The following is a 16,659-nucleotide window of genomic DNA, read 5'->3' on the forward strand; positions in this document are numbered from 1 at the left end:
GTAATATTATTACTCAAATAGCATAACGTGCCGAATATTTTATCTTTGATCGAGGGTTTGTAATTAGCTGTCTCACTTTATTCACCTTGTGTTAAGTAACGCTTGTACTGTTTTGGATAATATTAATAGTATTTCAATTGCACAATTCCAAAATTAAGCACATTTAGTAGTATATATAAAAAATCTAATGCCACAATTTTAAGCGAAAAAAATAATGGAATGATAATTTATTATATTTATTTATATTCTTATTCTGGTGAACTTCCTCTTACTGACCATACCCATTTTAACCCCAAAATCGTGAGATAGTATAATAAAACAGAACCGAACATTCCTCAACTAATTCTAAAATTTCGGTTATGTAAAACCGAATGCCGTGGGAATGGTAACATATTCTTTCATACATATGTTTAGCTTACTCTGAGGAATAAAAGCATTTTTGATGACAACTCACACTACTTTTAATTGCCAAGTGAGTGGTGATAGTACAGGCAATTTTAAATAGTTTGAGATAATTAACTACGTCATCCTGGTTTGTAGCTGTGTCAACTCTCTTGGACCGAAATTCTAAATTGTCGCAATAAGATCATCGATATATTTTTTTTTTACCACCAATATAGGTCATTCAATCAGTCATTTATGGTTATCATATTGAGGTTTCATGTCAGCAAAACTTCTCTTTGGAGTCAGTGAAATGACAGAAATCTGTTTGAAATGCTATTAATCCATCGAGGTGTCAACTGCCAACTGCTTCTACAATCGCAATTTGATATTGTTGCAAAAACACTCATATGTTAGTTGTTAATTGGCGATTCTTTATGTGTCGCCACAAATTAAATGATTTTAGGCATGCGATTAGCCCGTCAGTAACAGTTGATTCAGAAATAATTGGAAGAGTCTGGCGTAAATCACCAGCTAACAGAATCCTGGCTCCACCAAAAAAGTTCGTCGACAATCAAGATCTTTTAAAGTCCTGTGCAGTACCTCCAACGACTTCTTGAATATTTGGAAAATTTTCGCTAAAGCGCTATTTTTGACAATTTTTCTGACTGGTGTTTCGTTCATTTGCAATTTAGGAGTAATTTCAAGGCCGAATGTGCCGTATGTTTGCCTACTAACAGGTGCCAAGTCGCCCCTATTCCCGTTAACTTGGTGGTGAAAATGAGTGAAATTGGTTCTGGAATTACATCAGCCCTCATATACTATATATGATGATTTTCTATTGGACTTTAGGTCGAATATATAGGTAAAATTGTGTGTTATCTTAATAAAATTACATCAATAAATTGTGAGAGTATAAAGTGTTCGGTTGGACCCGAACTTTGCCTTTCCTTATTTGTTACAAATTGTTTTGGGCTATCGACACAACCTTATACAATTGAACAATAATAAAAATATTTTAACAAAGCAACAATGACAACCTTCAAAATATTATTTTGATATAGTATATAATGTTGTTTTCTCTTTTTATATTTTTCTTGTCAACTCGAATAAAATTCTCTTATTATTATCTTCCTCGCAATTTTTCTATATTTACTCACTATCTAATCTTTTTCTGGCTTTCCACGAATATTTCAAGACTAAAATTAGCCAGATCGGTTTGGCCGTTCTCGTTCCCGAGTGACGCCTACAACTCTACAACGCATAGTTAGCCGGCGAGCGGCTTTTCAAAATTTTTAACTCGTGATATCTTTTGAATGGAATGTCAGAATCTAATAATTTAAAAAATAAAAGTTATATAAAGGTTTTGAAGCGATCTTAAATAATAAATCATTTATTTCAATAAGGATTAATGTATGTATGTGATTGGCGTTGCAACCGTTTAGCCGGTTATAGCCGAATCGACGATAGTGCACCACCTCTCTCTCTCCTTCGCAGTTCGGCGCCAGTTGGAGATCCCAAGTTTAACCAGGTCGCTCTCTACCTGGTCCCTCCAACGGAGTGGAGGCCTTCCCTTCCTCGGCTTCCTCCGGCGGGTACTGCATCGAACACTTTCAGTGCTGGAGTGTTTTCGTCCATTCGGAAAACATGACCTAGCCAGCGTAGCCGCTGTCTTTTTATTCGCTGAACTATGTCAATGTCGTCGTATAACTCGTACAGCTCATCGTTCCATCGTCTGCGGTATTCGCCGTTGCCAATGTTCTGAGGACCATAAATCTTGCGCAAAATTTTCCTCTCGAAAATCCTAGTGTCGTCTCATCTGATGTTGACATCGTCCAAGCTTCTGCACCGTAGAGCAGGACGGGAATGATAAGCGACTTGTAGAGCTTGATTTTGGTTCGTCGAGAGAGGACTTTACTGTTCAATTGCCTACTCAGTCCAAAGTAGCACCTGTTGGCAAGAGTTATTCTGCGCTGGATTTCGAGGCTGACATTGTTCGTGTTGTTGATGCTGGTTCCCAGGTATACGAAATTATCTACGACCTCGAAGTTATGACTGTCAACAGTGACGTGGGAACCAAGACGCGAATGCGCCGACTGATTGCTTGATGACAGAAGATATTTCGTCTTGTCCTCATTCACCTCCAGACCCATTCGCTTCGCCTCCTTATCCATGCGGGAAAAAGCAGAACAAACGGCGCGGTTGTTGCTTCCGATGATATCAATATCATCGGCGTACGCCAGGAGCTGTACACTCTTGTAGAAGATTGTACCATCTCGGTTTAGCTCTGCAGCTCTTATAATTTTTTCAAGCATCAGGTTAAAGAAGTCGCACGATAGTGAGTCACCTTGTCTGAAACCTCGTTTGGTATCGAACGGCTCGGAGAGGTCCTTCCCAATCATGACGGAGCTTTTGGTGTTGCTCAGCGTCAATTTACACAGCCGTATTAGTTTTGCGGGGATACCAAATTCAGACATCGCGGCGTAAAGGCAGCTCCTTTTCGTGCTGTCGAAAGCAGCTTTAAAATCGACAAAAAGGTGGTGTGTGTCGATCCTCTTTTCACGGGTCTTCGCCAAAATTTGGCGCATGGTGAATATCTGATCAGTTGTCGATTTTCCAGGTCTAAAGCCACACTGATAAGGTCCAATCAGTTTGTTGACGGTGGGCTTTAGTCTTTCACACAGTGCGCTCGATAGAACCTTGTATGTGATATTTAGGAGGCTGATCCTACGGTAATTGGCGCAGATTGTGGGATCTCCCTTTTTATGTATTGGGCAGAGCACACTGAGATTCCAATCGTCAGGCATGCGTTCTTCCGACCATATTCTGCAAAGAAGCTGATGCATGCACCTTATCAGTTCTTCGCCGCCGTATTTGAATAGTTCTGCCGGTAATCTATCGGCCCCCGCTGCTTTGTTGTTCTTCAAGCGGGTAATTGCTATTCGAATTTCTTCATGGTCGGGTAATGGAACATCTGTTCCATCGTCATCGATTGGGGGATCGGGTTCGCCATCTCCTGGTGTTGTACTCTCACTGCCATTCAGCAGGTCGGAGAAGTGTTCCCTCCATAATCCCAGTATGCCCTGGACATCGGTTACCAGATTACCACCTTGGTCTCTACATGAGGATGCTCCGGTCTTGAAACCTTCGTTAAGTCGCTTCATTTTTTCATAAAATTTTCGAGCATTACCTCTGTCTGCCAGCTTCTCAAGCTCTTCGTACTCACGCATTTCGGCCTCTTTCTTTGTTTGTCTGCAGATGCGTCTCGCTTCCCTCTTCAGCTCTCGGTATCTATCCCATCCCGGACGTGTTGTGGTCGTTTGCAACGTTGCGAGGTAGGCAGTCTGTTTTCTCTCCGCTGCGAGACGGCACTCCTCATCGTACCAGCTTGTTTTTTGTCGTTGTCGAAAACCAATTGTTTCGGCTGCAGCGGTACGCAGTGAGTTTGAGATGCCGTTCCACAGTTCCCTTATACCGAGATGCTGATGAGTGCTCTGAGAGCAGGAGTGCAAGTCGAGTAGACTATTTCGTGGCTGTCTGTTGCGATTGCAGCCTTTCGACGTCGAACCTTCCTTGTGTTTGTTGACGGGCGTTCTTTGCTGCACAGAGGCGAGTGCGTATCTTTGCTGCTACTAGATAATGGTCCGAGTCTATATTTGGTCCTCGGAGCGTACGCACGTCTAAAACACAGGAGACATGTCTTCCGTCTATCACAACGTGATCGATTTGGTTCCGCGTGTTTCGATCAGGAGACAGCCAAGTAGCTTGATGTATTTTCTTATGATGGAATGTGGTACTACAAACGACCATATTTCGGGCCCCAGCAAAGTCGATCAATCTCAGGCCGTTTGGCGATGTTTCGTCATGGAGGCTGAATTTTCCGACTGTTGTGCCAAAGACACCTTTACCCACCCTGGCGTTAAAATCGCCAAGCACGATTTTTACATCGTGGCGGGGGCAGCGCTCATAGGTACGTTCTAGGCGCTCATAGAAAGCATCTTTGGTCACATCGTCCTTCTCTTCCGTTGGGGCGTGGGCTCAAATCAGCGATATGTTGAAGAACCTCGCTTTGATGCGGATTGTGGCTAGACGTTCATCCACCGGGGTGAATGCCAGGACTCTGCGACGGAGTCTCTCTCCCAAAACAAATCCAACACCAAATTTGCGCTCCTTTATATAGCCGCTGTAGTAGATGTCACAAGGACCCACCTTCTTCCGTCCTTGTCCCGTCCATCGCACTTCTTGGATGGCGGTGATGTCAGCCTTGAGTCGTATGAGGACATCAACCAGCTGGGCAGAGGCACCTTCCCAATTAAGGGTCCGGACATTCCAGGTGCATGCCCTTATATCATTGCCCTTAAAACGTTTGCAGGGGTCGTCATCAAAAGGGGGGTGTCTCATCCGAGGCTTTCGTAGATTTTTCATTGGGGGGTGTTTTTATGTGGTGGGTCCCAAGCCCTACGCACAACCGCATAAGCGGGCTTCGCCTTCTCACTTTAGCTCGCCTTCAAACGGATGTCTGTTGGCTACCCAGAGGATACTTGGTCTAAAACCGGAAGTCGTGAGCTGCTTGAACCATGTGGAGAAGAATCGTTTCTGGCCACTCCCAAGTGAATGACAATCAAGAACTTTCCTCACTTGCGTGAACTTCTACACATGATCCCATAAGGATTAATACTAAGGTATAAATAAAGAGCCTTTTCAAGTAGTGGTATTTTAATTAATTTTTTATTTGTGACAAAACTATAATAGTTAGAGATATGATGTCGCGACGTTAGCATAATGATAAGTCTTACAAAATTGTAGTACATCACTTTGTTATATCTTCAATCGTTTTCGCAGTATTCGTGATTAAATAAAGTTTTTTGGTATTTTTTTTACTTTATTGGAGTTTTGGTAAGGAACCCTATTTTTTTTTTAAACTAAGTATAGCCTATGTCACTCAGGGATAGTATAGCTTTCCAACGGTGAAATAATTTTTCAAATCGGTTCAGTAGTTTTGGAGCCTATTCGAGACAAACAAACAAAAAAACAAAAATCAACAAAACAAGTAAGGAAGGGCTAAGTTCGGTGCAACCGAACATTTTATACTCTCGCAATTTATATATTTAACTTTATTTATATTATATAATACACAATTTGACACACATATTCGTCATATATATTGTATAAAGTCCATTGAAAGTTGGAAACCATAATATTAGGTTAGAAGCACCGAGGTCCTCGTGTTCGATATATGGGGCATTAAAAACCTATGGTCCGATTTCGGCGATTTTTAGAATGGGGCTGCCACACTATTAACATAGTATTTGTGCAAAGTTCTGCACCGATATCTTCACTATTGCTTACTTTATATATTGTAAAGTAAACGATTCAGATTGTCTTCAAAGTTCTGGTATATAGGAAATAGGCGTGGTTGTGAAGCGATTTGGCCTATTTTCACAACATATCATTGGGATGTAAGGAAACTATTACAAACCAAGTTTCATTGAAATCGGTCGAGTAGTTCCTGAGATATTTTCCATTTTGTAAAAAAATCTGAGTGCAGCTTTCATCTGCCATTTCTTACGTGAAATTTGGTGTTTCTGACGTTTTTCGTTAGTGAGTTAACCCACTTTTAGTAATTTTCAATCTAACTTTTGTATGGGAGGTGGGCGTGGTTATTATCCGATTTCTTTCATTTTTGGACTGTATTAGGAAGGGGCTAAAGAAAACGACTGCAGAAAGTTTGGTTTATATAGCTCTATTGGTTTGCGCGATATGTACAAAAAACTTAGTAGGGGGCGGGGCCACGCCCACTTCCCCAACAAAATTACATCCAAATATACCCCTTCATAGTGCGATCCTTCATACCAAATTTTAAGTGTGCCAAGTTTCATCAAGATATCTTAATTTTTACTCAAGTTACAGCTTGCAGAGACGGACGGACAGACAGACATTCGGATTTGAACTCCACTCTTCACCCTGATCACTTTGGTATATACAACCCTATATCTAACTCGTTTAGTTTTGGGTGTTACAAACAACCGTTATGTGAACAAAACTATAATACTCTCTTTAGCAACATTTGTTGCGAGAGTATAAAAATGATGAAAACCAAAGGCCCGGTTTCACAGTTCGTGCTTAAGTTCTGCCGAAATAAAATCTTAGCTAAACATTGTTCTAAGTAGTAGTTTGCGTTTCACAGTCGACGCTTATTTTCTATAAAATTTTATTATTAAATATGGTAACACAATGGAAAACATATGTTTTACGAATGCCATGTATAAAAATATGTTTGACATGTTGAAAGTTTTAATGATAAAAAATAAATTTGGGTTGAAAAAATATTAAATTGAATCCTGAAAATGAAGGTAAACAATAAAAGGACACCAAAATGGACCGCATGGGATTCGGGGCACCTATTACAACTCGTTGGAAATCATAAAACCGCCATGGAATTCAAGCGATTATTTTTTTTTTCCAAAAAATAATTTCCTCTTTCGACAAATAATTCAAAATTCTAAGCATTGCAAAACAAAAATAAGCTGTTACTTAAGCTCTGCTTAAGTCTCCCATTTTCAGTACTTAAGCATAACTTTAGTATGAACTGTAAAACACTATTTTCCTGCCTTATCTTAAGTACAACCTAAGTACGAACTGTTAAACCGCGCAAAAGTGTATTCAACAGAGTGAACTAAGTATATGACATTTCATATTTCTTTACCCGAATTCGACATGTCTGTTGCCATTGTTTTAACCCTTACATTTATTCAAAAATTGAAATTTTGTAATTCAAAAGTAAACAAATTTCAAACCAAAAAAAAATATTTTTTAAATTAATAAAAGAAAATCCCGAATACTTTCTGCTTGTGCAAAACAATTCATAGAAGGAATTTACTAATTTTTAGTGCTTCAACTGACAAATTGTATCAATATATATTATACCAGCAGACCATTCCGGCTTCGAACGGACTTAAACAAACATTTCAAAAGTTATATTTTTTTTTTAACACACTCTCTCATACATATGTACAGTTTGTCAAGAATCAGTTTATACATTAAAAATAAATACACTTTTTCACTTTCCGCAGCAAAATTTTCTCCTTTTTACTTCGGTTCAACTTTTTTTTTTGAATCAGGGATTGTTACATACAGTATTTCATTTTGCTGCGGAAAGTGAAAAAGTGTATTTATTTTCAATATGTAAACTGTTTCTTGACAAACTGTATGTACTCTTTCCAGTTTCTGGCGTGGGTTCCTTAATAAAAAGGAAAATGAAGAAAATTCGAACATGAAACTATATTTTATTTACAACAGGGACCGCAATCATTATAAGTTTTATTATAAAAATCACAACATATTGATTATATATTGATTTGTATGATTTTCTTCACCAATTTCAATGAAATTCGGTCCATGATATATTGTCATGTCATTCTAAAAGGACATGAAAAAATAGTACCAAAAAACGTAATAACAAACATGTAATCAAAAAGTGAGTTTTATTTTGAGCAAAAAAAAACTGAATACAATGATTATTTATGATTTTTATTTTTTTTGCTCAAAAATATTGATTATTTATGATTTTTATTTTTTTTTTTTGCTCAAAAATAATGATTATTTATGATTTTTATTTTTTTGCTAAAAAATGATGATTATTTATGATTTTTTACAAAATTACTCCAAATTAATCATTAACGGTGGTGAAAATCATAAAAATCTGAATTTAAAAAATCATGGTGGAAATGGATTGATCGTCCTAAAAGGATTTCAATGACGTTATACTTTTGATTGTGTGACGATTCTAAGTGATTGATTTTTATACTTAAAAATCGGAACGATAATTATTATTTTCGGTCTCTGGTTTAAAAATACCACATGTAGTAGATAATCGGTCCCAGGAAATATATCTGGAACTACGGCTCCTTTTGTAAGAAAGATTATGTAATCAATCAACATTATTTATCCCTTGACCGATCATTTCTGGCCCTTTAATTTAAGCAAAAACATAATGTTTAGGCCTACTTCTGCCAGACCAATATGTTTGTAGATGTCTGATGATTTATTATAAAATTTGCATACTAATTTAAACAATGTGATCTACGCGATTATACTCAAAGGAACGTTCGAAGCTGAGCAAGTTCTCATTCCGATTATCCCAACCGAAATGCCTTTTCAGTTTAAATAAAATATTCCCAGAACACTTGTTGTTTTTTTTTTTTTGAAAAATGTCATTTCTCATGAATTTCTCTTCGACTTGTGCTTGCATTTTGCAAATAATTCATTGACAATTGATTTTTTGTTGTTTTTGCTTATTTATTTTTATTTTTACTTTTGTTGTTTTTTTATATACTGTACTGAGAAAGAAAAATCATAAAGAACTAAACCTGTATTATAGAAATTTAATGTCAAAGTTGATTTTTTGTATCAATTTGCATTTTGCAAAAAATTACTTGGGGAAACTTTAGTATAGTATCCCCCGATTTCAGGGTTAAAATGGGTATGGTTGGTAAGAGGACGATCTCCAGATTACGAATATATATAATAGTTGCCGTAGGAGACTTATAGTTTTCGAGATATTCGCATTCAAAGTTGAAAATTTCACAAATTTTATGTGGCGATATTTCGATTATTAGTTAACTTTTAATTTATATAATGCGCTTATTACACACTAACACTTCACTAAATTGTTTCCACATACTTATTTTATATCAATTGGTTTAATATTTGCTTTAAATAAGCATTTTAATTTTTGCACAATTTTGTTTATATGCACAATAACCAGGTTGACAGATATCATGTGTTGCCATAACCAAACAAATGAAAATAAAAATAATAATCTTTCGCGTATTGCTTTTTCTGTAATTGCGGCCTTCGGCCGCGCTTTTGGAAAATAACTCTGGTCCACCCAATATCATGGTTTTTCAAGAAACAGGAATAAATGTACTATAAATCATGTAATTTTTTTATTAACTTTTATTCGTTTGTAAAATATGTAGATTTGGCAACACTTGATATCTGTCAACATGGTTATTGTGCATATAAACAAAATTGTTTAAAAATTAAAATGCTTATTTAAAGCAAATATTAAACCAATTGATATAAAATAAGTATGTGGAAACAATTTAGTGAAGTGTTAGTGTATAATAAGCGCATTATATAAATTAAAAGTTATGTAATAATCGAAATATCGCCACATAAAATTTGTGAAATTTTCAACTTTAAATGCGAATATCTCGAAAACTATAAGTCTCCTGCGGCAACTATTATATATATTCGTAATCTGGAGATCGTCCTCTTTCCAACCATACCCATTTTAACTCTGAAATCGGGGGATACTATACTAAAGCCGACCCAATTACTTGACAAACTGTATTAAATACAAATTTAGTTCACTCACCTGTTAAGACATTATGATTAGTATACATCTGAATATAGATCTGAAATGACACACTGTAAAAAGCCGACACAACTTCATTAAACCCAGTTGGGATTTGTCCAAGTAATGTTCTCAATAACATTGAACTTAAATTCCAAGTTTCATTATTATGTTGATTAAGCAATTTATTCAACCGCTTTGGAAATATTTTTAAGCAGCTAATGTTTTTTTGCAAATTGTCAACAGCGGAAGCAAATTGATGAAACATTAAATATTGCGTTTCAGAACCTTGTTCGATAAGCCCCAATCGCATAGGAAAATGTGACCAAAATAAAGGCACAATTTTGTCGCGAACGGCAGATTGAATTTCCGAGCGAATTATTTCACACAAAACGTCGCCTAATCCAAGCGATATAACATCGTTGCCCAGTTGCTGATACGTTTCATCGCCGTCCAATGTAATAGCAACCTATATCAGAATTATTTAGTAAATCCATATGCATTTTATTCCAAATTCGTATAATTCCTACTTACATTTCCAGTTAAAATCGGAAAATTGCGGGATATTTCGAACCATAACAATTCAATATCCATTATTATACATTGAAAACTAGTGATGCACGATTAACTATATGATATACAATAATCGATTATGTTGTTTCTTTTAACGGATTATTGAATCATTAATCGATTCTTTGACAAATTAATCGCATCATGCAATTTGCATCACTCGATTTTTTGGCGCCATATTTATAATGAACCAGAAATTTAGTGAAAATTATAAACATATACAAAATTCTAAAAAACGGCCCCGACGTCAAGTAAAGTGTAGCAATATTTTGGCAAAACAGACGACAAAGAAGTCCACTATCGACTGTGCTCTAAAATGCTTTGAAAAAATACTACTAACATGTTTCAGCATTTAAAGTTGAAGCATGTCAAAGAGTTTGCAACTCTCAAGGTGGTAAGCAAGAATGATAGAAGACAAGATTACGACAGGCTGAGCGTTCACGACCAACGAATGGGAATAGGCAACAGAAGAATTGTCAAATAGAAAACGGAAATGTTAAACATAGTGAACCAAATTGAATAATGTGCAGATAAAATATCACAATGAACGTAATTCTTAAAATCTTCATTTATAAAATGATCTAATATAATCATGCATATTTATAATTAAAATTATATGTTTTGTTACAAAAAGTTCGCCATTTTGCCAACTTTTTTGTTGGTTTTAAAAGTGAGAAAAAAATCTTTATAGACGACTTTTTTGTACTATTGTTGTTTAATTCCGCCATTGCGGACTTCTTTTTCAAATTAATACATTTTTCACTTAAAATTTTAAATAATAATTAAGCACAAGCCTTGACTTCAGATCTTTGTTTTGGTTTTATTGTTTTGTACCACAGTGCAATTTTGTTTTGCTCGCGTGTTTGTGGTCGTGAAACTTGTCACTCAACAGGAACTCAAAACTCAAAATAACTATGTAACTGTAAACGCCTGTCGTAATCTTGTCTTCTATCATTCTTGGTGGTAATTTTCTCAATTTTCATTAATACTACGTTCGGACCGACATTGAAAATATGTTTTCACTGAAAAAATGGGTTTTCGTTGGAAAACTTGTGTTTTCATCCATGCAAAATTTGTCAAACGAAATCACAGTTTTCGCTGAAAACTTCTTGAAAATTTACATTCCACTCATTATAATCGATGTCTGCTCTAGTTTAGTCGATATTATTGGAAGACTTATTTTGCTAGCTCTAAATTGTCTTTTGATATTGTAAACAAATTCCACTACTTTTCAAAATAATAAAGAAACAGAAATAAAAATAAGAAAGGAAGGGTTAGCCCTTCGTTCGCGTGTGACCGAACATTTTATACTTTCGCAAATTATTTGTTTAATGTTATTAAGCGCGTCTTCTTTTCTTTTCTCGAATAGTGACTTTTTATATATCAACATTATACACAGTACTTCATTACCGTTTTGAATGTGCTCCATTTTTTACATGATTAAAGAACCAAAAAAAAAATCACCTTATTATGCTGGTCATCTCTCACTGACAATTTCATAACTAGAGTACAGGGCAGAATAAATTCAAACATTTTTTGAGAAAAAAACCTTTTTAAAATTACATGCAACTGGACTTATGTATTGGGCAAAAATCATTAAATGAAAGATGGTGTAATTCCTAAAGTTTCATTAATATATCAGAAGTTTTACTCAAGTAAACGCTTGTACAGACAGACGGATTTTAACTCGTCTCGTCATCCTGATCATTTTGATTTTTATAACCCTATATCAGCCTCGACCAGCTCCTACTATTTTTAGTCTTCGTTTTTCACACCTACAGTTGAGCGATCGTTTTTTCACACCAACATGCCCGAAGCTTCGCAGCAGAACAAGCGAAAACAAATCAGTTGCTGTCTGTATTTTGAACAAGCAACACCTTACTCGTTCGCTAAAGCAAATCAGACACTCGCTACGGCAAAAATTTGTTCTTGCACTGAGCAAAAAAATGTTCCAATTTTTTATGTATGAAAATGAAAATAATCTTGCGCAATGTATGTTGTGCAAGAGTACTTTTAAGAGTAATCTCTTTTCAATTTAGAAAAGCATTTTTTAAATTCTTATCAAGATATTTCTAATATAGAAATTTCCGAAAGAGAAAACAAATTAGCGAATTAAAAAAAAATGAACATTTACAAAGCAAAGATACTGAAGAAAAGGGTAAACAAAAGAAAAAGGCGTCGTTTATAGTTACTCTTTATTTAGCGGAAAAAGGACGCCCATTTGATGATGGGGTTTTTTTTTAAATTTGGGCTCTGAGTTTCTTTGTTAGCAGCTCTAAGGAGTCTACAAAGGAGCGTAACTGTGCCATTGGGGAGCGGTTTGGAGTTTTGGAAGAATCTGAATCCAACTTTATATAAGAACACAATAAACGAGATCTACAAGCTTTATTCTATGTTTTATTCAACCTACAACTGTGATGCTGCCTTTTCCAATCTTAAAATAATCCAAAATAAATATAGAAACCACCTAATAGTATTTTTACATATAAAAATAATCTTGTTCTAAGCTCGTTCAATAATCTAACCGTTTACATATAGCCAAATGAGATTATCAATTGTCAAATGTGTTGCATTTGTTGTTGTATTACACATATTTCTCTCGCTGTCGGTCATTGTAGTTTACATTTTCATTTCTCCTTTTCTTCGCAAAATTATCGATAAACCTAGGAATAACACCGAAAATCCAGTTGTATAAAACGAGATAATTTTATAATCTCAGATTATCCAGAGAGGAATTCTGTATGGGAAATCTCGTTTCTTAATTACACACAACAAGTCATGGTTACTGAAACTCCAATACATTCAAAGAAATTTTAATAACACCACTACATACACACATAAGAAACAAAGGGTAAAATGTGCTTAAACATTTAACTCAACTCTTCTCTCATACAGCACCCTGAATGATAGAAAGAAACAACCAAAGTTCTCGTGTTTGAACAAGTTTTGTTTTGCGTTATATCATGGCTGCTTGTGAAGTATTATTTTGCGTGTTTTATTTAATTAAGTGATCTGCAGCCTAATTAAAGTTTACATTTTTGAAGCACGCATTTTTAAATAAGTAAAACGTAAAATAAAAGTTTTCTAAAGCCAAAATATGGAACTGAAAAGGGTGATACAGAAATACTTCATTGCACTGTCAATTCGAAGCACGCAATAGAAGCTACGCCAACAATGGTCAACATCAATGGCGAAACCATTGAATACGTAAATAATTGTTGAATATATTATCTTGCCTTAAATTCTAATTAATTTTCCACACAGATATTTCAACCTCATATGGCGCGTTAAAGGTACGCAAACTTATTGGTGTCACTTATTGTAGCAGCGTAGAACTTTCGAAGCGATGGAATATGTGCTGCAAGCAAATGGATACAAACGATGCTACATGGACCACAAATCATTTACACACCAAATATTAGGTTTAATGTCACTTTTTTACGTGCAATTAAACCTTTTGGTCAACACAAGCACGGGAAGAATTGGAACGACATGTTTTAGGTGCTTTTGTAACCGTGTTACATCGCGACGTATGTCAACCAGAGAGCAGCTTCGGGTATGTTCAAGTGTGTTCAATCACACTAGCTTAAATTCGGTACGAGTGTGTCGAAACACTCTTCAAACACGTGTTCGATCGAGTTTGGAACCCGAAGCGAAAATAACGCAAACGAACAATCACGACGGTCCTATTTTCGAGTGCAAGCAGCAAACTCGAATTTTATGTATATTATATTTTCGGCTGTGTCGTGCACGTGTTGATTGTGATCGAAACACTCGAGTGGCACTCGAAGACCAAAAAATAATAGATAAACATACGTACACACATATGTATGTATGTTTGTTGGCGTCGGGATGTCGCGTTCTGTCTTAGCTTTTTTGGTTGAATAATTTGAATATTAGACGTACATAGTACATATTATAAAAGAATAATTCAATTTAAGAATAGAATTCACTCAAAACTTATTTTATTTATTAATTCATAAATCATAAATAAAAAACATTTCATTGCACTTAAATATTTTAATTTTTTTTTAATCACAAATTTCAGGTGTAGACCAGATAAGGTGTTTGTGCAATTGGAAATGTTCTCACAACCCGAATTTTCTATCGTTGTCATTATGAATTATAAAAAGTAAACAAAACAAACAAAACCAATAATCGTTGACAATCACTACGCAATAATAGCATGACTGCCAATTACATACATACATATTCTGAAATTTTGTGCACACTCGTGTGTGACTCGATCACATTCAATACGATCGGGTTAGAGTGCCAGCTCGTTCACAAACGAGTGTCAACTCGGCACTCTGTTAAAACAAGCATAGACCGTTTTCACACGGGCAATTTTTGTCGCGGCAATTCTTAGTTTTATAGGAGAGGGGGCGACGAAGAGAAGAGAATTTCTCTCTCTCTAGCTTCCCTTGGTCGCCCCCTCTCCTATAAAACTAAGAATTGCCGCGACAAAAATTGCCCGTGTGAAAACGGTCATATATGCTTGTGTTTCGAGTGTCGCGAAAGGCTCGCCAAATCAATACGTGTATTCATACCGAAAACTTTGATCAAACAAAATCAGAGTGGACATTCGAGTGTGCACGAAAATGATATACCCGTTGCAGCTCTGATGTCAACTGGGTTTTGCCAATGATCTAGAGGGCAAAGCAGTGGCAGTATTTTTACCGGCACCTCAGTTGGTCGTGCCATTAGCAGCTAAAGCACAGAAATTAAAGGGTAAATTTAAGTGAATGTTTGTGATCATAAAAATTTAAAAACTTCTTGTATGTTTAATTAGGAGGACTTTTTTGATTCATTTACACCATGTATTGAGGAATCATAACGTTGTTGTATCGCTTTACAAGGACATAAATTCACCGAAATTAGCTCAATGAAAATACTACAGCAAAAGCATGGATGTTAAGACTTGAACGGTGCCGTGCTAGATTTAGATTTCCTGAAACATAAGGTAATTATTACCAACTTGTATTACAAACTTTATAAAAATTCAAATTTTACTTTATATTTTATAGAAACCCTCCTCCCAGATGAATATAGTACTAGTAAAATTAATGAAAGAAGAGATCTTACAAAAAGTCCTAAAGAAACCAAAATAGTCCTCACATAATGTGCGCAGCTTACACTTCCAGGCCGCTCGGGGTATTTGACATTTGCCACTCTTCCTCCAGCCTTTGTCAGATAGCAAAAATTGTTCAAATATTCAATAGGTTTACATATGTATATAGTGTAGTACGATAATACATTTATAAAGTAAATATAATAATAAACACCTAAATGGCATGATATTTTAAATAAATATGAAATATAATTAATGATTTTGTTATTAAATTCTCATTTGGGATTTTGGTAGAACTGACCGAAAATAATCGGGTATAGTTTCTGGGCTTTTGTGGATCGCAGTACTGAAAGTGCACGTGCAGTTTTGGTTCGCAGTTTTGGCTCTTTCATCCGTGATAGTACCAAGAACAGTACTGGAAGTGCACATGTTGTTTTGGTTCGCAGTTTTGGGTCTATCATCCGTGATTGTACCAATACCATTCCACAAATTGTGCAAGAGGTATATATACATCGCTAAATGATGAATGTAATGTGCAAGAAAGGGATGAACGATCTCACGTACACAAGAGTTTCGTGTACTTTTGTCAATTCGCCCTTAAGAATGGCATAGAAACTTTCATTGAAACTGCGGGTACCGCTCCCTGGCATTTCACCGAAGAATTCGCCGGTACCTGTCTTGCAGGGCAGATTATCGAGTTAAGCTCGTAAATGGAGATAATCTCGTTATATGTAAACATAGTATAACGGACAAACATATATGCGATTTAATGAGAATCAAAAATTATTAATATGAGATTGACATTAATAAATAATTGAATAAACTAAAATAAACATATTTTTTAATTATGAAAACTTTTTTTCGGTGTAGCTGCTTTGTTTACTTTTTGTTTCGCTACTTGCTTCGCTTCTTGTTCTTCTTAACTAGCATTTGTATAATTTTGTGCGTGTGGTAGTTTGGTCGATACTGCCCTATATCGTTTAGTTTTATGACTTACAAACATGAGAACAAAACTTTGATACTTTCTTAGCAACACGTTGCGGGTGTATAAAAATTTGTGAATTGTCAATGAAAACGCATCGAAAACACAAAATGTCGGTCAGAACGACTTTGGTTCCACAATCCACAAATTGTGTTTTCAAGAGGCTTTCAATGTCGGTTCGAACGTAGTATAACAACCTTAGTATGTTAAAATGTTAACTTTTTTAGACACCAATCGGCACCGAAACGGAAGAAATTGAGATGACTAGCACAAGTCGTATTATAACAGCAGCAC

General features: G+C 35.7%; 1 protein-coding gene and 1 long non-coding RNA gene across 3 annotated transcripts in view; one reads left to right on the forward strand and one right to left on the reverse strand.

Moving 5' to 3' along the window:
- LOC105220028 (anaphase-promoting complex subunit 2) overlaps positions 1-10,432 on the reverse strand; it is a 93,306-nt gene extending 82,874 nt beyond the window's left edge. The window contains exons 1-2 of the mRNA XM_054234855.1: positions 10,277-10,432; positions 9,764-10,211 (exon numbers count right to left, since the gene is read on the reverse strand). Of these exons, the coding sequence (XP_054090830.1) occupies positions 9,764-10,211; positions 10,277-10,336 (508 nt within the window). The 5' untranslated portion in view covers positions 10,337-10,432. The remainder of the gene's footprint in view (positions 1-9,763; positions 10,212-10,276) is intronic.
- A 145-nt stretch (positions 10,433-10,577) lies between these two features.
- LOC114805037 (uncharacterized) lies at positions 10,578-16,375 on the forward strand. 2 transcript variants are annotated; one of them, XR_008472018.1, is made up of 5 exons: positions 10,578-13,519; positions 13,577-13,868; positions 14,361-15,043; positions 15,105-15,275; positions 15,340-16,372. It is a non-coding gene; the product is annotated as an uncharacterized LOC114805037 (long non-coding RNA). The 2 variants fall into 2 exon arrangements; XR_008472017.1 differs by having other exon boundaries at positions 13,577-15,043; positions 15,340-16,375.
- Positions 16,376-16,659: the final 284 nt, after the last annotated feature.

This window comes from Zeugodacus cucurbitae, chromosome 6 (genome assembly GCF_028554725.1).
Source record: "Zeugodacus cucurbitae isolate PBARC_wt_2022May chromosome 6, idZeuCucr1.2, whole genome shotgun sequence".
NCBI lineage: Eukaryota > Metazoa > Arthropoda > Insecta > Diptera > Tephritidae > Zeugodacus > Zeugodacus cucurbitae.